We start from the raw sequence: 26,304 nt of genomic DNA, 5'->3' as shown, positions 1-26,304 counted from the left end.
GAATACAAAATAACTTTAAGAAGGGCAAGATGGAAGCTTGTGATGAGATATTCGAAGACTGGGGTAGGGTACTGGTGTCGATGTTTCGACAGGCGGACTTCTCTTTTTTTTTTCATTGCAGTGGCATTGAAAAAGACAATGCGGCTGGTCGAAACGTCAACTCCAGCACCCACCCCATGTTTACAAATTTCTCAAGGGGAAGGAAGGCACGTTGTGCCGGGTGCCATATGATACTTTCTTGCAGGCTGCGAGTTGTCAACCGCTGCTCTAAGACAGTGGGGAAACGAAAGAGAACGCAAGTACACAAGATCTGGGAGAAAAGTTAGTACCTCTGACCTGGATGGAGTTCATAAGTACATCTACAGGATTCAGTGCATTTGGTGACACCACATTGAGATGGCTTGCTTAAATAAAAGCAGAAATTTTATATAGGGGTGGACATTCAGGCGTAAGTCAGTTACTCGTCTTTACAACATAAGAGACTTAAAGGAGCTGAAATTGGGGAACCCACTAGGCTTCATCTTTAAGAAGAGTTCGAGATAACGATATTGTGTCCCTAGTGCATACTTCAACCACTTAGTGCATGCTTATTGTTGTGTGATGTTACTGGAGAAGTTTCAATTGTGGATTACTAAAATGCAACAATGGATAGTGGCCTGTGTCAATGAAGCTTTTGTGTAATGGATAGCTTACTTTATTAAACCATGAGAAATTATGCTAGTGAAATGTTTTTGCACATACTATGCATCCACTATGTGGCGATACGGGAATACGCAAAGTAACATGAATGCCTTTTGTAACGGGCAGCCAGCTTTAAACCACGAAGTCTTAATAATGACACGCATGAAGATCATGTAGCCCTTGACCGTGCTTTACAAACAGTAATAAAATGGTGCTCCGATCGGCAAATGACAATAAATGCAAAAAAATCAACCCTACTCATAATGTCGAGAAAAAGGAATAAATCATTATTCCCGTATAAAATTAATGACACAGAATTAAGCGCCATTACTAAACATAAATACTTGGGATTAACAATAACTGATGACCTTAGATGGAGTAGTCACATAAGCCACATAACAGCCACCGCGCTCAAACGACTCTTTTTTATCAGACGCCGCCTCCGTTTAGCCACCATAGATACCAAACTGTTGGCTTATAATACATTTGTCCGACCGATACTAGAGTACGGAAACATAGTATGATTTCCTTTTACTAAACAAGACATCGCTAAACTTAAAGGTGTACAAAGAAAGGCAATACGGTTCATTTTTAACAAGTATGGGCCACATGAATCACCTACGGTGTTAATGGAAATTGCTGGTATAGATACTCTACAGCGCCGAGCCAGAATAGCTAGACTGAAATTTATGTACTTAATAGTTCATAACAAAGTAAATATTGATGCCACAAACTTCTTAACAAGTTTACAAACACGCCCTACCAGATATAACCATACGCAGATGCTCACTGAATACACCTTCCATACCGACTGTTTCGAAAATTCATTTTTTCCACTGACCATAAGAGAATGGAATAACATTCCCTTACATATCATAGAAAGCACATCACTAACACAGTTCTTAACTGCACTTGAAAGCGTACCTTGAACCCTGACAGACAGTTTTTTTTTTTATGTATGAAACTACACCTGTCACAGTTCTTCATCCATTGTCTCTCTTACTTTTTTCTTTTCGAATACCAGAAACCCCACAGTATGCATTTGTCGCCTCGCTCTGAAGCACCACTGTGTAAAAATGCTTACACCATAGTCTCACAATGCTTTTTCTTTTTCTCTTTTTCTCCTTTTTTTTTCTTCCCTTGCCTACGGTTTTTTTATGCAAGCCTGTTTTTTTATATTATTGTGCCACTAATCGCTCTTGTGTTGCACTTTTTTTTATAATTAGTTGGTGTTTCCATTGTATCACAATTTGTGTTATTTTGTATTCAACTATTGTATATGCCCTCCTGCTATGATCCCTTTGGGATTGGCAGTATTTACAAATAAATAAATAAATAAATAATCACATGTTCTGATGCCCGATTGCAATGTACACTTGTACCATGCAGTATTAGTGCAATATTGCATGTTGTATTGTGAATGCTGTATACACGACATATCTGTTCGTAATGTATGGGTTACTTTCACGGAATTTCCAAGCAGAAGAAGTTCTTTTCATTGTACTTCCAAGGAGACGCATGGCTATGTGGTAGAACACTAGCTTGCCACACAAACAGCCTGGGTTCGATATTCACTCGAAGCCGGAAATCTTTATTAATTTCATTTGCATCTTTCTTGATTTTTCAGTCGTGGACCAAGTGATATCTCGCATCGACGGCCACGCCGGAATTTCTGTGAAACGAAATCTTCAATGCCTTCGCATTTAAATCGTTGGTGTATGCAAAGAGGTCAGGCAGTCGCTAGCACAGCATAACAGGCATAAGTGTACCTTGTGTACCACAGTTGGAAAAGAGTTGTGCCAGAATTTTTTTTTTTGCATGGTTTTTGAAGTGCCCAGGTGTACCACTTGCTTTGAGCCTTTCTGTCAGGAGAAATGGGGCATAAGGATCACAACTTGGTGCACTCATGACATGACACATCACAGGTGGGGTCTTACTTTTCCAGACAAGTCATAGGTCAATGCAATGTATACATCCCACTTTTTTCTTGTAACCGAACGACAATATTTGATTTTTGTTTTTAGAAAATTGCTTCCATTTTTAAGCACGTTTAGATATTCTGCAGGCATATTTCCTGTTGTACAAAACAAAACAAAAAATAGGTGAACCCACTAAAGCAAGAAAGATTTCTTTGACTCTGTAGACCCTGCTCATATAGCAGACAATGTTCTCCAATGGTGAAGTAAGTCTCTGACCGTGCTATTCTCGAGTACACGCTCGTTGGTCAAAGCTGCTTAGAGGTGCGAATGTCGCTGCCTCCTTAAGTTGCACAAGACCTTTGAAAAACGGTTCCCTGGGCACCGCCATAGTCCTTTCTGGGCTACGCATTACTTCCCCACGCCCCCCACCCCCCGCAAAAAAAAAATGTGCTGCCGTGGCTGTGACTCCCGCCTTAGTACTTCTGTGCACAGCCCATTATGGCGGCATTTTTTAACCGCTGCAGCAAAAAGGTGTATAGTTAGAATGGAAAGCTAGACTACAAGCGCAAGACCAGACTGTGCCACTTCACCTGCTCCCCTAACATATTTAATGAATGCATTTCAAGTACTGGGCCTGCTCGGCTCGTATGAAGAATCTATGTCAACATATCGTGATGCATGACTAAATTGGCTGCGCAGTTGTGAGCTTAGTTGTGCATGACGAAAGTTATAGCACGATAACAAAACGACGGCACAGAGACAAGAAGGATACGCTCGTGTCCTTCTTGTCTCTGTCGTCGTTTTGTTTCGCGCTTTAACTATCGTCACGCCATACCAACTAGCCCAAGCTGTCACACTTAGTTTTACCTTCTGTTGCTTGTTCTGACAGTGTGCTCTTATGCACCAGCATTCCCACCAAGTGGCACATGTGACTGGAACTCAACCTGTCAACCTCGAATTTCAGCATATCAGAAAAGTGAGTTGAGGGGGAAGCCATGGAAGAAGTAAGCTGGTGTATGTTTTACTGTTTCACAAAGTTGAAGTGACATAAATGAACAACTGCCAGAGTACAGTTTGTGACAAAAAAATCAGTGGCACTGTTATACAACACCTGCATAATCAAAGGATAAAATGCAACACCAGTGTACTGTGGTTCGAACGGCCATCTTCATCGGCTGCCTTATAATTATGGCGCACTCAGGTGCATGCCCAAGCGTTTCGTTCCTCATGCAGCGTGGTCCGCGGTTAGGAGAAACAAAGCGCATGGGCATGCACATGCACCTGAGCGCGCCATGATTGATAGGCGGCCGATGAAGATGGCCGTTCGAGCCACAGTACACTAGTGTCACATTTCATCCTTTGATTACGCAAGTGTTGTATAACAGTACCACTTTGATTTTTATGTCACAAACTGTACTCTGGCAGTTGTTCTTTTACACCACTGCAACTTAGTGAAACAGTAAAACATACACCAGCTTACTTCTCCCACGGCTTCCTCTCAACTCACTTTTCTGATATGCTAAATTTCAAGGCTCGCAGGTAGAGTTCCAGCCACACGTGATCGCAGAAAAGCGTTTTTAGTTTCCTGGTGGTGCAGTGTTAAGTCTCCTCACACCGAAATCAGCCAGCACGTATAAGCCATTTGCTTATTTTGTTGTTTCTGTCCGAGTATCAGCAAGTCAGCCCCACTACAAAGGAAGTTATTCCAACAAATTAAGTTTCTCATAGTGCAAACTGTGCATCCTACATGCATGCACATCAGTCAGAATCACGAAACGATGCACTTATCGTGTACCGCGAGCAGATGGCACGTGTGCCACTAGGACATCGTAAATTGCCCTTTTCCAGTGACGCCACACTGCCACGATATGTCGCCAAGAAGCCAACCGAAAGATTCTTATGTGATCCTTTTCCAAGCAGTACAGTAACCTTACTTCACCGTGGTGCTAGCACTTTTTGGGAGATTTGCAGTTGTGCCCATGTACAATCTGCCAGACAGCTTTCATGTGGAAGTCTCCCCAGCAAATCACGAGACTGCACGTGTGGGTTCTTACCAGTCTGAGTATAGTGAATGATTATAAGGTTCTCACTTTATTAAAAATTCTGAAAATCTTCCAAGAAAATCGTGATAAGCTCGTGATACCACTGCAGCACATTTAGATAAAGCTGAAATACTTGTTTTTTCCTTTTTAATCTATACAATCATTGTTGCAGCTGCATTTCGCTCCCATTGAAATTAAGCCTCCCTGAACAAGAACTGAATTCGTACTCTTGCACTTAGCAGCAAAACACTTTAGTCACGAAGCTACCACAGTGGAGTGGATGGCATTGAATGGTGTTCGAAGAATACTCAAACACAAATCAACTAGTTTGCAAGTGAACAAGACTTTTTTTTATTCACACACTATTTGACAGCCACACGCGGTGCATTGGGCCCACGTGCCAGGTCCTGCAATAGAACACAGAGATTTATTCAAGACTTCCACATTGACCAACATGCTACACAAGAAGTACAAGCACAACAGGTTTAAGAATATATACATAATGTTTCTGGTTTTCAAGTTAAAATGGTCGGGCAAACAAAACTGAATTAGCCTATTTTCTTGAGAATATTTCAAGCCTACACATTAAATGCACACGTTAAACTGTGTGGCACCTAACTCCACACTGAATGTCACATGCATTACGCAACTACTTCTGGCAATGAAATACAGGCAGAGCTCTGTCAACCATACCAATTAACATCAGCAGCTGTTTCAATACCTGCATGTTGGCTTAGGCATCTGATAGTGACATAGCTAAACCGAGCTATGCATCGCGAAGTGTAATAAGCAGTGCTTTCATACTAGGCATGTACCACACGTTTAACTTGTAAAATCTAGTTATAGTGAAGCAGTCCAAGTTGTTGGAGTTCGCATTGTCTGTAAACAAAAAGTTTACTTGACCAGGTAAACATTGCTCGGTCCCTAAGCTACAACAGGCTGCAGCTGTGATCTGAAAGTGGTACGATGCATGTGCAGCCTTTCTAAATTGTAAGAATAGCAGCTGTCTGTTAACTTGTACATGAAAGATTGCTTCTTGCCATTATATGTCCCATGGAAAATCAGAGGACAGTACACCACATGAATCAGACAATTACACTAGAGATATGATAGGAGGCTTTATCTTGTAACTATAATGCACATGGAATATCCCTGACCTTCTTTTGCCCACTTCAATGTATGTCATAATTAAAACACTACATTTAGATAAAACAATGTCCCTTATGCTCCCCCTGGCCTAATTGTCTGGTTCACCTGGCTGCCCTTGTTCAATAGGCTGGGAGCATGAAAACAGATAATGGAAAGAGATCTACACATAACGAGTGGAGTGCTAACACTTGTTTGTTTACACCAAAGAAGAACAAATTTAAACAAAAGTGTGTGCATGTCCAAAATATTATCATGACATGCACACTTCTGCATATAAATGTGGTCGTGTGATGGGTTATTAAACCAGTTGTGTCTGTCGTCTACACGTTACCAGTCTGCTGAACAAATACGAAGCACCAACTAATCCACCCGCCGATGTTTTTGCAATCACGTGGCTCAAATATAAACGAGCCCCTCGGAAAAACGGCGGGCAGTGGCACAAATGTGTGGAACAAAAACTCACCGCCGTGGCCCTGGGGAACCTCGGGGGCGGTGCGCGGTCCTTGCGTGCCTCCTTGGACCTGTTGCGCACGATCTTGGAGTGAATGGCGCAGGAGACGCAGTAGTGCAGCTTGGCGTACAGCTTGGGCAGCGGGTACGACTCGTACACGCTGGCCACTGTGATGTCTCGCACGGCGGCCGCCTCCACGATGTTGCGGATGACGAACTTCTTGATCGCCTTGTCTTTGGGCACGCAGCGCGCACAGTTGGTGCACCGGACGGGCTTCACGTGGCCGCGGCCGTGCTTGGAGCGACCGTTGTTGCGCCTCTTGGACGTCTGGGCGAGATTCGGAAAGGGTCAAGCGTGGTCGCACGGTAAAATCGCATTCGCGATAGCATGTGCGTTACCCACATTACAACACGATTAGGTTAAGTTGTTGCACTACAATACCCATCACTGTTCATGAACAAAGAACTTCAGATTAAATGCTGAAACAGTGAAAACACAGCCCTGCCTTTTTCCTGCATGCAACAGGCACTTGCGGCTTCGCAAACTTCGCGAGACACGAGACTCGCGTAGACATACAGGAAGGTACTCGCAGAACTGACAACAATTTCATCAATAACACATTAACTTTGCTTTCACAATGCGAACAAGTGCTGCAACTCCCAAGACGGGAGATGTGCCGGTGCCAACCCTGCAACACATGGTGTCGCCTAAGCCTAACACAAATGTCTATTTCCATGCACTATCGTTGTTTTCAGGCAGCTTCGTGCGCCGTTATGAGTTCTGCACTTACATGCTGAGGAGTACGTCAAATGCCGATCCGATTTCACGCCTTAGATATAATTTAACAGTCAAAAATTGCGAAGAGCGGAGCGCCATGCTTACCATGTTCGACGAGCAGTGAAGCCGAAAAGAGTGTGACAGCGTGCTCCGTCGAAAAATAGTGCAGTCGACGTTTCTCTACTGCGACAATTTTGACAAACAGTTGTAAGTTTTATTTCAGTCAGTCAAAACTATTAAATGTTTTATCAACTTACTAAGGCCAATACACCAAATTTAGCGAAGTAAACTTGGAAAGTTGGTTGGCATTTGTGCGCGGATGAACACACAAAAAAACTTTTTTGACATTTTAACGCCTAGTGATGATCTTGTGCACTACCTAACTCGTAAAATGTAAAATAGTTGTGAAGTTATATAACAATGAGCATTTGTAATATAAATAAATAAGATTTTTGAGCTCAATTTATATAGTAGGTTAGAGTTTTTTATTTGAAGAGGTGAAGTTTGTAATTTTCACAACTTATGCCTGCGCGAACAATTAAGCTTGAAAGTTGTTCTTTCCCTCTAAATAATACATTATAAAACAACTAAGTCAAGTATTTGTAAAGTAAAAATACTTTTAATAACACACAAAGTTTTTTTTTAAAGTTTTCGTAAGAAGCTTCTGAAAGTGTGAAGTGGCGCTGCGAAACATTTTGAAGCAAACAATTTTTTGATGTTCTAAAACTCACGTAGCAATTGAAAAAATACTGCGAAAAATTAAATGTTTTGTTTCTTGATTTAGGCATTGTATTTTCATCACATATTTTTGTAGCTTTTGAGACAAAAGTGTTGTGACAAGTTTTACACATCAGCCAATGGGAGTTTGCCGCTGTCTGTACTGCGGAGCTAAGGTCGAGCGCCGCTTGTTGCGCCGCCTGTTGACGAAAGTGGCAACGTGCGGAGAAAAGTACGCGTTGATTCGCGGCGCGCGGATGGGAGAAGTGTCTTGTGAGCGCGGGTCGGCGGCGGCGGCGATTTTCAACGGTGTCTCGTGCCCGTCAGGTGTGAGCATGCGTCGTCCGTGACAGTGTGTGGATCCAACGTGCCCACGATTCGCCGGATCGCTACGATGGATTTATTCTTCCGGACTGTTGTCGTCTTCGGCGTCGCTGCAAGGCTGATCGCCACTGTCCACGGCGTCTTGGAAGAAAAAGGCAAGTCCCCTTGCCGTCACGGTCCGCTGGTCTGGCCGCGGCTGTCACGCTACGCTGGTCTTCTTAAATGGACTCCTCGGGGTTGGCGTCGGCAGACGCTCGCCTTTGGGGACAAAGTTCGCAGCGGCAGGTGACTTTAAAAGGACTCTCCTTAAATCGGTAGCAGTAACCGTTGGTCAGGGACCGAGCCGCGACTCTTGTCTTTAGGAGTCCTTGCGCACGGAACTACTGCTCTAGCTAAACCCTCGCAGTGTGTCTCGATAATCGACCAACTGTTTTTATCAAACCTCAGTCCTTTTCATAACGAGTTGCTGAACCCCCCTCACCTGGCGAAAATCGCGTCAACTTACAACGGTTCGCATTCTCGCACATTGTCGGGCGAAGAAATGCGTCGTGATTTCACGACCGAATCGAAACTGTTTTGAATCGTCGAGTCGCTGGCGAAATGTTTCGTGCTTTGTGAGTTGTTGGAGATCTACCTGTTGGTTGTAACAAATGAAACTTCAGTTACCTTTACGATTCACTGTGGTGCTGATTATTGTAACTACCGCGCTCGGAATATTGACATAACGCTGGGCCCGTTTTCGAGAACTGATTACAACGGGTCGTTAGCGGCTGGTTCCAAGGTCCATTGCCATTATGTCACTTTGTCATTTCCCCAACTCCAAGCTGCTTAGCCACTTCCGTGTACGTAATGATGATGTGATGAGTGTGTTAATTTATAGCCTAGCCGTTTGGCTTCGATCGCCTTATGCTGTAAGTGTTTGAATTACTTGGCTACATTTCCAGCCAACCACACGCACGTATACATCTCACAAGGCTTAGATACAACCACACCCATGCGTGGCAGTTCTATTACGAAAAGAATCGTTCAGAACAAGATACTTAAAAGACCAACAAGATGAGCGAAAAATGTCGGAGCAACCGCTTTTTGGATTTCTAGGCATCGCTCGTATTTCTGTCTGTCCTCTGTCTCTTACATGTGTACGTGTTTTGTAGCGCCAAAAATCACAATGTTATGCTCGTTTTAATTAGTGGCATTCTACTATTTCTTGAATCCATCTAGAGCTGGAAACTTCAGACAAATGTATCGTCCCTTCCCATGTCATGTGTCAAATAATTCTTGCGCTACCTGAAACTTCAGGCACGCCGCATAAATTTTTACATTTATGGAATGCTTGTCAACGATTCTGAGCGTTCTTTCGATTCATCGCGAGCATTCAGTCAAATTGTTCATTGCAAGCGTCTTTCTTTTTTTTTTCTTAAAATATTTTTGGTAAATCGACGTGCACTATAGCGTAATGATGTCGAAGAAGTCCCTAAAGGCCACCAGTTGACACATTCTCAAGAGCATTACAAACGTATCTTTAAATCAGAGAAAGAGCTTTCCATTTCGTGCCGATAGCGCCACAGCCTGGCCACGGCTGTTTATAAATCTTTCGTCAAGCTGCGATTTCCAAACGAAATCGGAAGTGTGGTGAGCTCGCCTAATCGACCGTCAATGAGAGGGTTTCACGCGACTCAAGCGCGTTGTGACATGTCAGTGTCATATCGCAATCCATCGTTCCTATCAGGCAAGTACTACTTCGTTCGGATTACACTCTCTCTTCGGACATTCCTTCGGTTGTGCGGCTACACTCGTTCCGTGGCTTCAGCGAAGACAAACATCTCTCATCGTCGCGATACGCCAAGTTTTCTTGACGACAGGCCGTGTTTCCCAAGCTTTATATCATTATAATTGTTCTTTTAACATTATTGATCGCTTTCGGTTTCTTCTCCTAGGAGCGTACGGAGAGAAGCCGGCACATCGAAGCCAGTGTCGCGCGTGGTTTAGAAAAAGCGCTGCCTGCTCAATCGTTCGCCCTCCAGTCAGGTTCGCCGGAGGGAAGGATGCCACCGTAGAGGCGAGGGAGAGCAGGGTTGGAGTAGATGTTACGCTGCTCCGTCGGCGCGGTCTTCAATGAAACCGGCTTTTGCGAGTTTTTTGCTTTCTTCTTCGTGCTAGCCGCCGACCTGTCTTCCCAAGCGCAGCCTTTGCTTGCTTCGTCCCCTTCCTGTCTAGCCCGCTGCTTTTACGTGCTGTACATTCATCCGCGATCACCCCCCCCCCCCACACACACACACACACACACTACTTTTTCGGAGCTCTGCCCCCCTGTAGATTGGAGCCGCGCTTACTCGGTCTTCTGTGTGTCTTTAGTAGATGATCTGCCTCTGCGACGATTGTGCGAATCTTTTTTTTTTTCTAGGGGGGGGGGGGGGGGGTCTGCCGAGTCGGTTTTTCAAGCAGCCTCGCCGAATTGAAGGAGGTAGAGGTGCGCTTTGATATCAAGCTCGGAAGGGGGCTGAACGAGGGTTCCATTCGCTCCATGTCTGTCGTCTCACGGTGGCGTCGACAGGCTCGTGAAAAATTGCGCCGCCCGCGAATTGTCTCTTCCTGGATTCCGAACCATTTAGATGAAGTACCAGTCTTTAAAATCCGAACAGCTTTGTTGGCTCGAGTACTTATAAAACTTGCACCGTGCCTAGTTAGGGTTTGTGTACGCGTCGAAAGTATAGTTCGCCTCCTATTTGACATTTTCTGCTTTTTGCTTAAGTCAGTGTACAGGCGCATCGAATACAACGCACCACTTGCAGAGGTCTCTCACCTCATTTCGCACTTGGGCCTTGGCGGGTGAATTGCAAACTGCGCGAATTTGCGTGTCAGATAAGCGGCATGCAAAAAGAAGAAAAGAGAGCGCAGGTTTCGGGAAATAGAAGGTTCAGCGAATTTTTTTATGAAATGGCTGTACGCATACCACTTTATGTACAGAGGCCAGTTACCGGTTATTAGTTGATTATGTTCACCTTATGCGCACCGACCCATCCATATTCAGGGAATGCGTTTACATTACGTATTGCTAAGTGAGTGCTGACGGAGGTCCCAGTTTTGGCGTCTCCTGTGCGCAGTAGGTGTCAGGGTAATCAGTATTACTTTACAAGATTTGTTCGACGCTCGCTAGATGTGTGTGTATGCCTTTGGGGTATTCCTGTTGCTCGGAGTACCTTGAATAGGTCAGGCAGGAGGAACTTGCAACTAGCTATGCCAAAAAGGTGTCTTCCCACGGATTTTACGAGAAGGTCCGGAAATATTGTTGAGTGGAAAAGCGAAAACGAGAAATGACGGTCGTGGTCGAAAGAGTGCAGACCACCTGACAGGCCTCTGCTGCCTGTACACGGAGAGCGGGAGCGTTTACCTGCTAGGGTACAGGCGAGACGAGAGGTCGCGCGCAGGGCAGGCCTGTAGTGAACGACGGTGGCTCTTCTTGCACCGCGCTTCTGATCCTCTTTGTCATATACGAAACAATGGCACTTCCCTCGCCCTCATTCTACTGGCTCTGCATTTTCGCTCCGTTGAGCCACATTTTTTTTTTTTCGTTTCAAAGCCCGGCCTTCTTTTGCCCTCTCTTGTTTCATTGTCGGGCAATTTCTTGCGAAGCGCTGTCAAGATCAGAGATAGAGGAAGAATTAATCATGCTCCACCAAAAGCTGGCACGCGAAAGCGCGGAGAATTGACACGGTGACGTAGAGGTTGCATGGCAGAGGTCTCAAACGCGGGCAAACCAACTCGCTCTCATTCGTATCCGCGGAGCGGTGGCTTCTGTGCTCGCTCGGTCCACGCAGCAGAGTGTTCGTCGGCATCGTTTCGCTAATCCGGTGGGGCGCCGAGGGAAAGCTGCAGGACGTGATTCAAAATGCGGGAGAAAAGGAGATGGAAGGCCACATTTAAGCCCACGAAGCTTCTCACCTGTTCGTGAGTTTCAGCTGACGAGTTATCAAAACATCAGCTTAATTAAAACGCAGCTTTCGAGATCTTCTGGAATTCTGAACTTGAACTCGTGACAGAAGATTGTGAAAACAGAGGTGGGGGGCAGGGACATCTTGTCTGTGTGTTCCACAGCTATGATGCGTGGAAGCTTGGGCAAGTTGGTAGGACATAACTGAATGCAGGAACAGCGCAACCTACAAGTAGTTACTTCGTAACTACGGAAGCGAAAAAACAAGGACAGAAAACAGCGCTCTTTTCTGTCCTTGTTTCTTCGCTTCCGTAGTTACGAAGTAACTACTTGTAGGTTGCGCTGTTCCTGCATTCAGTTATGTTCCACAGCGCCGCATGATTTTTTTTTTTCTGAGGGGAAGTACAGAGTACGCTGCTATCTTTTCGCGATTGAGCGCGAGCTTCTGGCATCACAAGCATTGTTATAGTTGCGGTTGTGTCGATGCAAGAGCCACTCTTCTTTTGAACATTGAACAGGCATCGGTAATGGGCGCGAAAGCAGACGGGGCTCTGGTCGATGCGGGCGTTGGGACAGCGGACCGTTGCAGAGCGGGTGGAATTTTAAGAGGTGACGGCGGCAGCATGCCCGAAAGCACGGAGAAAGCGGACAGGGGACGACGGTTGTGCGGGGGGGAGGTCTTCACCCGCCGTTCGGGCTCCGTGCGCGAGCTTTTCTGCATGTGCTAAGCGCGGCGGGACGTCTAAAATTGGCGCTGCCCGTGTGGTCCGGCGTCGCCTAATCGGGGAAGCACCCTCCGTTCGCCTGCACGCACTCTGTCGCTGTGTCTCGGCATTGTTAGGGATTCACACGTGGGGCCTAAGAGCCCCACGTCGAAATGTTTTCTTTCTTTCTGCTGCCCCTTTATCACTCCCCGCGGCCTCCTCTTCTCCTGGGACGAATAGCAGGGCTGCGTTGTCTTTGCAACGGATGTCTGTCGGTTTACACATGGTCGCTCGCCGCTGCACTTTGTTGCATTAGCTTTGCCATTTTTAACTGGAATTTCGGGGGAAAGCAGCTTTGTCGTTGATGTTTTGCGTGCACTCTTTGCACTGATCTTTCTTCTCCTCCCATTCGTGGCTGTCGCTGCCACTTTTAATCCGGCCTTTGCAATTTGTTAACTGTTTAGAAATCATATTGTGCAGTCAAATCTCGGTATCCCTACAAATATTTGTGCCTACGTACATAGTTTAAAGAGCCAGCTGGTGTGATGCTGCTGTCGCTGCGACCCGCGAGCTCTGTCAGGTGGCTTCGCTGCGGCTCGACCGCAGCCGCACAGTAAATAAACGAAAGGACCCGTAGTCGATGCTAGTCAGCTACAGTTTCAAGATTTCGTCTTTGATTGATTGATTGATATGTGGGGTTTAACGTCACAAAACCACCATATGATTATGAGAGACGCCGTAGTGGAGGGCTCCAAAAATTTCGACCACCTAGGGTTCTTTAACGTGCACCCCAGATTTCATCTTTGTCACTTGCAAGTGGCATGTGAACGAGTTGTGTAGCTGTCGTGACCGCAGCTCCGCGAGAGATTACACGCAAGGAAATACAAATTCGCTGAATAAATATTGTCACCGCGCTGTCAATTGGCGACGGACAAGTACGTGTTGCGCTGAAACGAGAAGCGTCTGATCCTTTTTCCTCGAGAGGCTGGCTGAAACGTGCTGAGCACCAGTTAGAACCAACTCTCTCTGGATGGATCGCCCCCTCGCGGTACGCGCGTTCGGCCCGCGATGACGTCGACCTCGTTCGCCTGTCATGTTGGTGCGCCGAGCGCGTCGTAGCCGTCGTCGTGTGTCAGCGTCGGATCTGCTGCGGCTATTGTTTTCCCCCCAACTGCCTGAAACTAACGGCATTGCAGCTTTTGCGCAAACTCTCTTCGGAGTTTGCGAAGTTCGCGGCTTCATTCACGGGGTGACTATACCAGGATCGAGCCCCGCCGTGGTAATCTAGTGTCTAAGGAACTTGGCTGCTGACCCACAGGTCGCGGGTTCGAATCCCGGCTGCGGCGGCTGCATTTTCAATGGAGGCGGAAATGTTGTAGGCCCGTGTGCTCAGATTTGGGTGCACGTTAAAGAACCCCAGGTGATCAAAATTTCCTGAGCCCTCCACTACGGCGTCTCTCATAATCAAATGATGGTTTCGGGATGTTAAACCCCACAAATCAATCAATTCTTCATTGTTTGCGTTTGAAAGTTATACAATCTTATCGCTTCGGTGGTGAGCAAAGTTTCGCTTTGTTCCTGCTGTGCTGCCTCATAAGGCGAGATCGCGGATTAGGCATCGCGCACACGTTAGCGTGACGTGACACGTAAAAAAAAAGAGAATGTATCGATTTCACATTCTCAGAGTCGTGGCCAACATTTTCTTGTCCGGGAAGGCGAAGAAGGGGGCGATACAACTTTTCTCTATGTACGTTCGGGCGGTTGTTTGTATGTGTGCTCGTATTTATGCACACACAAAATATACAAAATTGTGACTTTTCCCTTCGCCAATACCATCCCTGTACAAACCTTGTGACAATGGAGCTGTGAAAATATAAAATAATAGGAGAAGAGGTTATGCCGTATGTCCCTGATTGTAGTGCAGTAATGGTGTTGATGTTATATTATAATTACTACACCATAGTCGGAGACTACAAATAATGTCCTCTGCATTTCTCTTGGTTTCATTAGAGTGTATATAATGAGGAAAACAATCACTTGATGAATTTCCCTGCACTCGTTTCTCCTGCCAGCGCCCCCACAACTGCTTTTTGAGAACGCTCATGAAATACGAACGCAAGCACTTCTAAAAAGTTTCCAATGTACGAGGCTGGATGTATAAAATATGAGCGCTTCGTCCTTTCCCGAGTGGTGATGCGTGGCGCACGTTTTGCCGGAAAATATCAGCGTGTATAAACGGAGGTCTTGGCCAGTGTGCTTACCCATGCCGCATGCAAGGATGCGAAGTACCAGGAAAGATGGCCGGCCGTGGCGATGCAAAGCGGCGTGTCGGGGTCAGCTCCAGCCGTGACCCGCTGGCAGCGGGAAGTCTCTTCCGACCGGGAGAATCCGCTTCGCGCCTTCTTCGCCCATTAGGCAATGAGGTTGAGGAGTCGTGGGTATCACACTTCTCTTAATCCTTCTTATACGTCTGTCTTGAAGCATCACAAACGCCGCGTATCGTCTCTTGTTCCCTCATTAATCTTATTTTATGTCACCAACCTAATTATCACGTTTGCTTTCTTTTTTGTTGCTGCTGTTTCGCGGCGGGCTGTGTTCCCACTTCATTTTTGTCCTTTTTGTGCAGCCCTTGATAAACTGTTCAAACAGAAAACTAGCTTCATATTGAGTAGTAATTAATAGATGCTTAACTACAGTGATGTGCAGCAGCGCCTATTATGTAGCAGATGTGTTAGAATGTTGAACTGTTCTCATGGAATGACGAACATTCGAAGGTGTAGTAACTACCGGTTTCAAATATCAGGTGTGATATAGCTTTTTTTTTTTTTCGTTTGGGCTCTTCAATATGGAAATTCATTAACACAGAAAGGTAATGGCCCATTTCGTTTATTTAATTGAATAGTCCTAATAATCTCTGGACTTTTGTTCAGCTGGGAAATCTTGCCAGTGAACGCGCAAGGAAAGGTAATGTTTTCTATGGTTCCTGTTTCAACTATCAGGTGTACTATTGCTTTTTTTTCGTTTGGGCTCTTCATAATAAAAATTCATTAACACAGAAAGGTAATGGCCCATTTCGTTTATTTAATTGAATAGTCCTAATAATCTCTGGACTTTTGTTCAGCTGGGAAATCTTGCCAGTGAACGCGCAAGGAAAGGTAATGTTTTCTATGGTTCCTGTTTCAACTATCAGGTGTACTATTGCTTTTTTTTCGTTTGGGCTCTTCATAATAAAAATTCATTAACACAGAAAGGTAATGGCCCATTTCGTTTATTTAATTGAATAGTCCTAATAATTTCTGGGCGTATGTTCAGCTGGGAGATCTTGTGAACGCTCAAGGAAAAGTAATGTTTTCTATGGTTCCCGTTTTGTTTACGAAGGACACTTGACGGGGTCAATAGAGCATATAACATTCACTTTTCCTCTTCCACGATCGCAAAGCGTGGGTCTTAATTAACAGCCTTTTGGTGGTTTCGAGAGTTAAGCATTATCGTTTAATCTGGGGAATCGCGTTATGGTAAAGTGTTGAGTTCGAACTCAAGCTATAATCGTTTTATCCGTTGGTAGAAATTCTTAATGTTCATTGCACCCTATTGCCATTTTGTTTCGTTCTCAATAATGTAATACACAACCTGTGTATCTCACAGACGATGTCATGAAAACGTCTCCGAGGGCAGTATTGCATGCGTAATAGTTGGTTAAGAAATTACTACATTGTACACACTAAACAAAAATGACCTGAAATAACCTCAAAAACTGGGTAAACCATTTGTCCTCTAGCGCACTACCTTTCCTGAGTTTTTTTTACCACCTACTACCGAGGTAAAAATTTACTCTCGTGCTAACTGAGTTTTTGAACGTAGGGAGAGTAGTAAATATTTACCCCAGTGAGGTTTTCAGCGAGTATAGAGAGAGTAAATTTTTACTACCTTCACAAGGTTTTTTAGGTGATTACTGAAAGTTATTTCTGGTGGTAAAAAAATAAAAATTGATGGGTGCATTCGGCCAGAGACGACAAATTTATTGAATTTATTGAACGGCAGAATTGGTGACATATAGATTCACATACAGACAAACACGCACACACAACAAATGCAGAATAATACACCACTAGAACAGACTGCACGCGTTTTTTTTTCTTTCTTTAACAGACTGCACGCGTTGCTCTACTACACTTCGACAATCCGGTATATATATAGGCACGACTTTTTGACCGGCCAAGTAGTACCGGTAGGAGAGCTCCTTTTTTCCATCGATTAACAACAACGCTTGAAGGTGCAAGCGTAAGCTTCAGGTGGGCTGCAAGGCACTAAATGTCACACCGACCTTTTATTATAAATCTACACAATCTCACCTTTTTGATTATCCAATAATTGCTTGGCACACCGGGCTCTTTGCCCCACGCGTGTTAGCACTGCTGATGCACAAGTCCATAAAGTATACCTAAGTACACAGAAACCATGGTAGCTCAATGATTTTAATTGAGCGACGGTGCACAAACACAGTAGCAGCACATATTCATCACAACGGGCGTAGAGGAGCGGTGCACGCCTGCACACAAGCTTCTTACCGGCGGCGTTCTAGGCCTTTTCGAGGAGCACGGCTATTCGATGAAACACAGCTGGCGATCACAGAACACATATCCTGTGCGAATTTCGTCGTCATTTCAGACACAAATGAATACGTGACCGCTATCTTGCGGAGACGGGGCGGTGTATGCATACTTCAAACGAAAGGCCACCATCCGGGCAGGTCCGGGTTTTCTTCGTGCTCACCGGCCGCCGCTTGTTGGTTCCGTCTGCCTCTTATCGGCTTCGTGCTACATGTTTGAGAACAGTTGGTGCATGAGGTGGGCAATTCGGGCAGCACTTTACTTGTGCAGACATCGCCTACTGTAGAACAAAATATATGCGATGCTTCTTTCACCTGCCCCGGCGACAAACTCACACTGGACACTGGTGGCCGCGGCTCGGTGCCGACGAGAGAGTGAAGCATGTTGCTTATTGCTTCTCCATCAGGCAAGCACGGACGATGACACCAGATTGATTTTGTTACCACTGGCAGATCTGGAGATATCCGCGAACTGGAAATATCCGCGACGTGCAGGTTCGGAGGCGCTTGAAAGCGCACTGTCGTTTGACGATGTAGGAAACACGTGAGATCCATCAGCCCAACCAGACACACAGATACCGAGCTTCTTGCACTGTCTGTCTCCAAAGCCACCGCCGAGCAAAAGCAACAATTTGCGAAAATATGCAGGACAAGTTTCCACAGCAGGTTTTCTTTCTTTTTTTTTCTCTTTTGAGAGCCCCCCCCCCTCCGTCTTTTTCTGTTTTTTTTTTCGTTCAAAGAATGCTGTTCTCACTTGTTGTGCTTATGCTGCCCCCAGTTCCAGTAAAAGTGCGCTGACTCGTAGTCAGTCCAGAGGCACGGCGATGCAAAAAAAAAAAACAAAAAAAAAACATCTGTGGGCTTCGCGTACCTTCAGTATTCATTGAGAGCGTCACAAGGGGGGTATTGGGCAAAAGCCGCCGAAGCAGCTGCACCTTGCAGTCACGTGGTAATAAACTCTGAAACGCAGGTTAAAAATCACGTGATAGAAAACTCCCTAAGTGGTAAAACTGGATTTTGACATCCTTTTACTACTTGCCTGAGAGGTGGTGGTAAAACTATGTCATGTACCATCTTTTACTCCTACGCGAGGTAGTAATTTTAAACGCGAGAGAGTTTTCAGAGGTCATGAGCCGGAAAAACCCCAAACTCGGATAGTTTTTGCTTACAGTGTACGCGCCTGAAGAGCAAGTTCCTGCTCACGGTAGGTTATTTTTTCACCCACTTTTCTTTCTTCTTATTTATATTGCATTGGTTCTAATAACTTCCCCTGTACATTCTTTGGCATTACTGTCTGTTAGATCTCATTAATATTGTGTCAAAACACGGAAAAACGAGCCCTTAGGTATACGCTTCTTTCCCTTATTCATTAACGAGGGTCTTGTACTGGCAGACTTGGTGCCGTTAGGTTGTATACGAGGGACTATTGGTCAGCTGCCCGCTCGTAATAAGCTCACGTGCTTCGTGACGCCACACAGGCTCATAGAAGGGTGTTGCACACTCGCCGCTTGGCTACAGATGGCGCTGACTGAGACTCCCACGTTTAAATTCACATATAAACCCCTAAAAAGTGGATGGGGGGGAAGGCCGCCGTGATAGCTCAGTGGTTAGAGCATCGAACGCGTTATTCGAAGGTCGTAGGTTTGTTCCCTGCTCACGTTAGGTCATTTTTCACCCACTTTTCTTTCTTCTTATTTACATTACATTCGTTCTAATAACTTCCCCTATACATTCCTTGGCATTATTGTCTGTTAGGTCTCATTAATATTGTGTCAAAACACGGAAAAACGAGCAAGTGTCCGTCTGGGCTTCAGTGGCAGCTGGCTTACTTGGTAGCTATTCAGATGACCTTCTTGTACAGAGACCCCCATGGTTCATTTCGCACTACTGTGTTCCGACGCGTCTACCGGCGTCACCTTTGTAGCGCATGTGAAAACGCTGCTCAGTTGCATGCTGGAACGTTCCTCGGGAGCAGAAAGAGAGCAAAAAAAAAAAAGAGCTTATCAACTGGTTGAGCACGCACGCACTTTCTGCGCTCGAAAGAGCAATGATTGAGAAGCACCAGGTTTATTTAGGACGTCCACCGGGAGGGCGGAGTTTGCGAGGGTCCCGTGATGGAGCGCAGCAAAGAGAAAGCAGGATGTTTCCCGAAAGCTGAGAGAAACGGGGAAAATCTGAGCCTCGGCAGGCGGCCATCGTTGGCCTGCGCGGTCGCCGCTCTTGACCCGCACATTGCACACGGGGAGCTCGGCTCGCTCCGGGGTCGCGATCTTCTTCTTCGTCCCTCCTTGTTCGGTGCGCCCTCCTTTCTCGAGACTCCGTGGTCCCTCACCTCGGAGTCCTTCCCTGTCTGTACGGGGCTGTTGCCAACTCTGAGGGGGCTTCCACCTAGGGGGCAAGACCCGTCGAACAGCGTCACTCTTCGCTTCAGGGGCGCCCCGGGCATCCCCCGAGGCTGACCGGGAGAAGGGGGCATCGAAGCAAGAGAGACCCCTCTATGACACGCCGAGGGGGGGGGGGGCTGGTGAGGGTTGGGGGGGGGGCTCCGCCAGTGCTTGGCATATTTCACGCACGCTTCTCGGACCCCCCGCCTTCTTTCTTCGATTTGAAGAAAAGTCCGGAGGAGGGGGAGGGCTCGCAACCCGAGGGGTGCAAGACAGACAGACCTCCTCCTTCTCGTCTGGAACCGCAGCGCGCCACCAGACGGCACCGTCGTCGTGGGAAAAAAAGAAAAAGACGTACGCCATCTTGTTTCTTCGTCCCAGCCCTGTCTTTCTCTCTCGCTCGCTGTCCTCTCCTGAGAGACGTTCGTTTTTACTTCTTCGGATCTTCGGAAGAAAAGCGAAGACGGTTTTCCTCTTCTTTCGGAGCGCCCCCTATTTTTTTTTATTTCTCCCTGCATCGTGTTGGCTAGGGGAGGGGGGAGAGGCGGTGGCTGCTGCTCTTATCAACGCTTTTTTGCTCCGATGAGAAGAGTGGTCATAGTGAGCCTCCTCTTCCGCGCCCGTATTATATGCGTGCATGCATCCCAGGAGGAAACTACGCACGATGGGTCGCATGGCCACGATCGTGAGCTGCGTCGCCCTCCCACAGCCCGCTGTTCGTCTGATTTTACCAGCGGGCACGAAAGCAGACGCAAACCAGAGTGTATGCAGCGAGTGCGGCCTGTAGAAGTTTATTTCGAGCACGAAATAGAGCAAGCACAGTGTCCAACTGGAGTGAATGCAAAAAAGAGAGAATGGGCGGCAGTTTGATGAAGCTCTAACTCCTTGTAAATCGGTGTTAGTTCAACAGACAAACTACACAGAAATCACTCGCTAATCAAGCTGCTTGTTTGAAATAGCCCACTTCGGTTTCTGGGCACAGCGGTTTACTAAACTCCAAGAACGGCGGCTGGTACTTGGTAAGAGCATCGGCATTCTTCTAAACTTGTTACCTGAGTAATATTCTATGAATATCTCCTTACAGTGGTAAGTAGTAGGCTAGGTCCCTACGAGATAAGCCCGAATGTCGCAACTCGGCTACGTTATTTCTTGCCTCCTGGATGGACAAGGCATTACGTGATCGCATGTACAACAAAGGTAGCGCAGTGTTCTACAGCCATCAATCACAAGCCAAGCGAGTCCAATTTATATAACAGCATGAACGCTAACAATCTCACATGCAGCAGCGAAGAGCTGACAATAGAAAAGCACTATTAGCGACGTCGACGAGGTGTGTATATTGCATGATTACCATTGGAAAGCAGGTTACACAAATAGGATGATGGATTAATGTTCGTGTCGATGATTCATCAGTGAAGGGAAGATTAGATGGTGTGTGAATATGCAGGTGGGAATGTTGAATAGGGAAAATATATCATTGCATTTTTCTTTGTTACATTCTGTTTACATGGTGATTTGGCATTAACGCAGCTTGTATTGGTATCTGTGTGAGAGAGAGAGTGTGTGTGTGTTTAAGAGACAGAGAGAGAGAAATGGTCGTTGATGCCATAATCCCAATATGTTTTTGTTCTTGATTGACCAACTCTATCGCCCAGTAGGTTTAACGCGTCTCGCAACGTTTGTTTCGTTCTATGGTTTTGTCAATATCACATATTATGCACGAGACACCGTCTTTTATGCCAATACGGAAACGGATGCAATCTTAAAAGGCATGCCCAGCCACAATTGACGTACTGAAGTTCACAGGTTACAGTTCAACAAAACGAGCGCAAACTTCGACTGTTTTTTTTTTGTTATTCATGCGCTTATAGTAGACATAAATAAAATTCAGGAAGCTTGCGGAAATCGGTAGTGCACTTGACCTATGTGACTACCATCGTGAAATCTCTTTCAGCAGGATATAATCACGTTGATGGCTCACTGAAGCAAGTTTCGGTACTCAGAGATGCCGTGGGAGCAGCTTCGTAAATTATTCTCTCCCTCTCTCGAGAGAGCTGGTGTAGTGCGGCGGAGTTTCATAAAGTACGGCTGGCGTCTGTATAGTTCTTGTTGCCACAAGATATCCGCATAACAGGGGCGTAGCCTGGGGGGCGGCTTGGGTATTGAAGACTCTCCCCCACGCCCGTGTGCTCAGATTTGGGTGCACGTTAAAGAACCCCAGGTGGTCGGAATTCCAGGAGTCCTCCACTATACGGCGTCTCTCGTAATCATATGGTGGCTTTTGGGACGTTAAACACCACGTATCTATCTATCTAGACTCTCTCCCCGACCTCCGATGTTGTTACATTGTGCATATGTATAGTGCGCGCACGCACCGACACGCACGAACATATGTCAAGGGAAGTCGGAACTTCCTCCCCGGCTCCCGCTCTGTTCGGAAAAAAATTCTTGCTACGCCCGTGGCTGACAAAGTTGTCCGCCGATGCGTTGTCCTAAGATGTTAGTTAATACTAACACAACCAGGTTTGCGGCTAATAATAACTTTTTTACTTCCTAAGATTCGTACTAACTATGGTGAATCATCTTCTCTCTTCTGTACCATCACCATATGGAATAATTTGCCCACTTCGCTAAAATGCAAAGTTTCTTTATGTTCATTTAAAAACTCATTAAAAGAGTACCTGTTGAATAGTTGATCTATCTTCTTTGTGTTGTTTTATGCTGTATTATTTGTTTTTTTTTGTTCCATGACTTTTTGTTTTCATTCTGCTTTATATATTTTTATTTCCACGATTCTAACAGCTGCTTGTGCTTTTATTATTTGTAATCATCACCGAGGGTTCCGTTGCAGTCTTGTACTTTGGGACCCTCGTCTGTATATTTTACTCCCTGTAACATCCTTTTATGACATGATAATAAACTGGTTGATTGATTGATTGATTGATTGATTGATTGATTGATTGTTCTTCTGTTCACGAATGTTTCGATTCGAAGCGTTCCGACTGAGCGCGGAATGGAAGAGTGCAGCAACCCCGATTCGCGTTGTGCGCCGCGGATTGCTGCGTTGTGGCTCGCAAGTCTTCTGAGGGGCGCGTGGCTGCGGTTGATGGGTTTCAATTGACGACGCGCGCGCCCTGTTCCTGCGGGCCGCCGCTCAACGACGGGCAGCGACTGGCGCTCGCCAGGAAATCTCTCGTTGGAGCGCTGCTTCTTGCTCTCTGGCATCGTCTTTCTTCTGACTGCGGATGCGTGCGGCCGCGAGAGGAAGAAGAACCAGGCTGCTTGGGCGCTTACGACGACGCCTCGTACCGAGAGGCTCGTTTGTTCGGGGACATCGCGAGCCGAGCCTGATGAGCTGCCAGGAAGGAAAAAACACTTCGCATCTCGCGCGCTTCTCTATACACACGTGGTTTCACCTGACACCCGGATTCGGAACGCCGCCGCATGGCCCGTATAGTGCGAAGCTCAAACCGGTATAACGGTGTAGAAAACTTTGAATCTGACAGACGTGCAAGATGAATGGGCCGACTCCAGGCGGAGCTTCGCCACGGTAAAGGCGTATGAAGTTTATCAGTTTATTAAAACAACACCGCAGAAATCCACTGATGCGTACTCAGCTAGTGATAACGGCACTGTTACCGACAGTTTTCGAATTGCGTGTACCTTTAATGATCATTTTTAATTGGTTTTCACGAACGATCATGGTATATTGCCGGAATTCAGCTTAGGTTTTCCTTCTGCGCCACCAACAGATATAGTGGTTACACAGAAAGGCATTTGTAATCTTCTTCTAAATACCGATGAAAATCAATCACCTGACTTAGATGGCATTGCGAATGTCTTTTTAAAACGGTATGCTGAATGGTGCTCTTATTATCTGACTGATTTATTTAACACATTTTGGCGTGACGGGGAGCTTCCTAATGACTGAATACGTGCTAAGGTAGTACCGATTCATAAAGGAGGTGCTAAAGACTGTGTAAACAACTGCAGGTTTGTGTCGTTGACAAGCACGTGCCGTAAAACACTAGAACATGTACTTACTAAGCACTTGACAGTATTTTTCGAAGAATACAAACTAATGGGAGAACAACTAGGTTTCTCGACTGCGAGGATTCTTACCGAAGTAACACACTTCATCAACCAAGTTTTAGATGACATAGGACAAGTTGACATTACTTTCTTTGATTTCAGAAAGGCATTCGACAAAATACCACACCCAAAATTGCTGCATAAACTTAGCACGGTCCTGCAGTGTGATGAGCTCATAAATTGGATAATGGCCTATTTGACAAAGAGAGGGCAAGTGGTTTGCATGAAAGGCACAATTAGTACGAGGCGGCTAGTAAATTCCGAAGTTCCACAAGGCTCTGTCATAGGGCTGCTACCTGTTCTTACTGTATATCAATGATATGAACAGCAACTTCTCGCCAGATGTGTTCATTAAGCACTGTACAGACGAGACAGTCATTTGCTCACGTAAAATTCAATTACGGCCAGGAAAAGCTTGATGAGCATCTGGGCATGATAGGCCCTTGGTGTAAAAATTGGCAAACGGAATCGAACCCTAGTGAAACCGTTTTTATGCCAATTACAATAGGAACCAAGCCTCTGTTATTTCTATACGTCATACGTGACGAACCACTATATACGCCGTATATGTCATGATATAATGATATAAATACCTGGCTGTCTTTGTCACTGATAACTTGACCTGGAATAGCCATATAGACTATATCCGTGATAAGTCACACAAAAAAAAAACGCTTTGGATGTTTCCTCGGAGACTAGGTGACGCGACACTTGAATTAAAACTTCAGGTGTCGCTTGGTCAACGCTATCGTGACGCCTCCGGTGCATGAAAGTTGTTTCAAAAGAAAATAAAGATAGTGCTTATCTTGCAGCAAGATAGAAAAATTCTGTTTTAAAGAGTGTGAATTCATTTACTGTTTGACGCATGAGCATTTTTTTTTGTCACCTTCACTTGGAGCTGGACTACAATCGAAGCTTTCAAGGCAGCCAAAACGCGTTTCAAGCGCTCTTCCATGAGGCAGCGCGTTCACCGCGTTGCCTTGTTGCATATCAAACTAAAACGCCTTTCTGAACAGGTGGAAGAGTGGCTGCTGCTGTTAATTACTAAATTGTGACTGTTGTTACAGAAAGTCGCTTACTACCGAAGATTCCCGTAGTCTCTTTGACGGAAATACAGAAGAAGCATCTCGAGACGCTCCTTTATAGTCCTTGATTGATTTGTGGGGTTTAACGTCCCAAAACCGCCATATGATTATGAGAGACGCCGTAGTGGAGGGCTCCGGAAATTTAGACCACCTGGGGTTCTTTAACGTGCACCCAAATCTGAGTACACGGGCCTACAGCATATTCGCCTCCATCGGAAATGCAGCCGCCACCGCCGGGATTTGATCCCGCGACCTGCGAGTCAGCAGCCGAGTACCTTAGCCACTAGATCCTTTATGGTCCCAAGAGTCAGCTTTAGAGATAGTTTCGTGGAACTACACCACTAATGCGCAGATTCTCAAGGGCATTGGCTGCGACGACTTCTCGGAAGAGGTACAGATCCTTGCAGGTCTTGAAGTGCCGTCGGTGTTTGCCGAACAACCACTGCTTTTCCCAAGCAGCGCGGAGTCGCGACACAGGAGGCTGCCATTTTGGTCGTTTCTCCTCGCGTCACGTGATCCTTCGCTCGCTACGACGTTCCGCTCCGACACGCTCAGCGCCTGGCGCAACCACCGGCCGGCCAAGCAGAGCGGGAGGCAAAACACGGTCAGCTAAAAGTCTCCATTACTGGCCGTAGGGCGTACAACACTGCATTGTCGTTGTGTGTGGCGCCAGTATTTCTTGTTGCAGTACGGTGTGTTTCGACGATGCTGTGCCAAACAGCAGATATATCCACCTGGAAACAATCACAAGCAAGCTACGCCGCATATCGTATAGTAGCTGAGAACACAAATTATTTCATCTACAGTTGCGATTTATTTGTAGTGATAATGGAATGGAATGAAAATAATTGCTTTTTAATTGACAATCGCACAAGTATGAACGCTGAACCTTGAGCAATATTGGTGGGCGCTGCGGATGGGGCCGGCCGTTTGGAGTATTGTTTGGTCACTTTGATGCCGTTTAGGGTACCGATGAAGGTGGACAAGCAGACAAATGTACAGACAGACAGACCAAAATTCTTGCGTCGAAGGTCCCCAAGAAAGGCTATCGTCTTTAAAAACTTCATTCAGATCCGTCGGGGTGTCAACTAACCCGTAGCGGGCCGCTCCCATGACGATACTTCTTTTTTTTTAACGTACTGTTCATCACTTAATCTATCAGCAGTCAATGGCGTCTTCAACTCCATATGAACACTCAGGGAGCGTCTTAACCTGCCATTGCGACAACCTCGGAAGATTGTGCTTTGGAGCTTAGTGTTTGATTGGAGTTAAGATATATTTTTTGAACAAAGCCCCACGGAAGCTGTTTTTTTCGTATTTATGCAGTTCTCACGCCACCCAACCTCATGGAAACGACTGAATGAAAGGTATAACTCTACGAAGCTGAAAGAGTAGAAGGGGTCGAAAAAGGGTTGGGGGAGTTTTCAGTGGTGCAGTGC

At 45.9% G+C, this 26,304-nt stretch overlaps 2 protein-coding genes across 2 annotated transcripts in view; one reads left to right on the top strand and one right to left on the bottom strand.

The window, feature by feature from the left end:
* Positions 1 to 4,966: 4,966 nt before the first annotated feature.
* LOC119169773 (small ribosomal subunit protein eS26) lies at positions 4,967 to 7,320 on the bottom strand. The gene is made up of 3 exons (XM_075865136.1): positions 7,125 to 7,320; positions 6,255 to 6,569; positions 4,967 to 5,049 (listed from the first exon to the last, which is right to left on the bottom strand). Exons 1-3 carry the CDS (start codon positions 7,125 to 7,127, stop codon positions 5,005 to 5,007), a joined length of 363 nt encoding a protein of 120 aa, XP_075721251.1. The 5' UTR covers positions 7,128 to 7,320; the 3' UTR covers positions 4,967 to 5,004.
* Positions 7,321 to 7,979: 659 nt separating this feature from the next.
* Positions 7,980 to 26,304, top strand: part of Egfr (epidermal growth factor receptor) — a 261,496-nt gene continuing 243,171 nt past the window's right edge. The window contains exon 1 of the mRNA XM_075865133.1: positions 7,980 to 8,215. Coding sequence (XP_075721248.1) covers positions 8,131 to 8,215 — 85 coding nt within the window. The 5' untranslated portion in view covers positions 7,980 to 8,130. The remainder of the gene's footprint in view (positions 8,216 to 26,304) is intronic.

Source organism: Rhipicephalus microplus, chromosome 1 (genome assembly GCF_043290135.1).
Source record: "Rhipicephalus microplus isolate Deutch F79 chromosome 1, USDA_Rmic, whole genome shotgun sequence".
Classification (NCBI taxonomy): Eukaryota; Metazoa; Arthropoda; class Arachnida; order Ixodida; family Ixodidae; genus Rhipicephalus; species Rhipicephalus microplus.
Note: the sequence above shows the minus strand (reverse complement) of the source record. Positions and strands in the feature narration are given on the sequence as shown.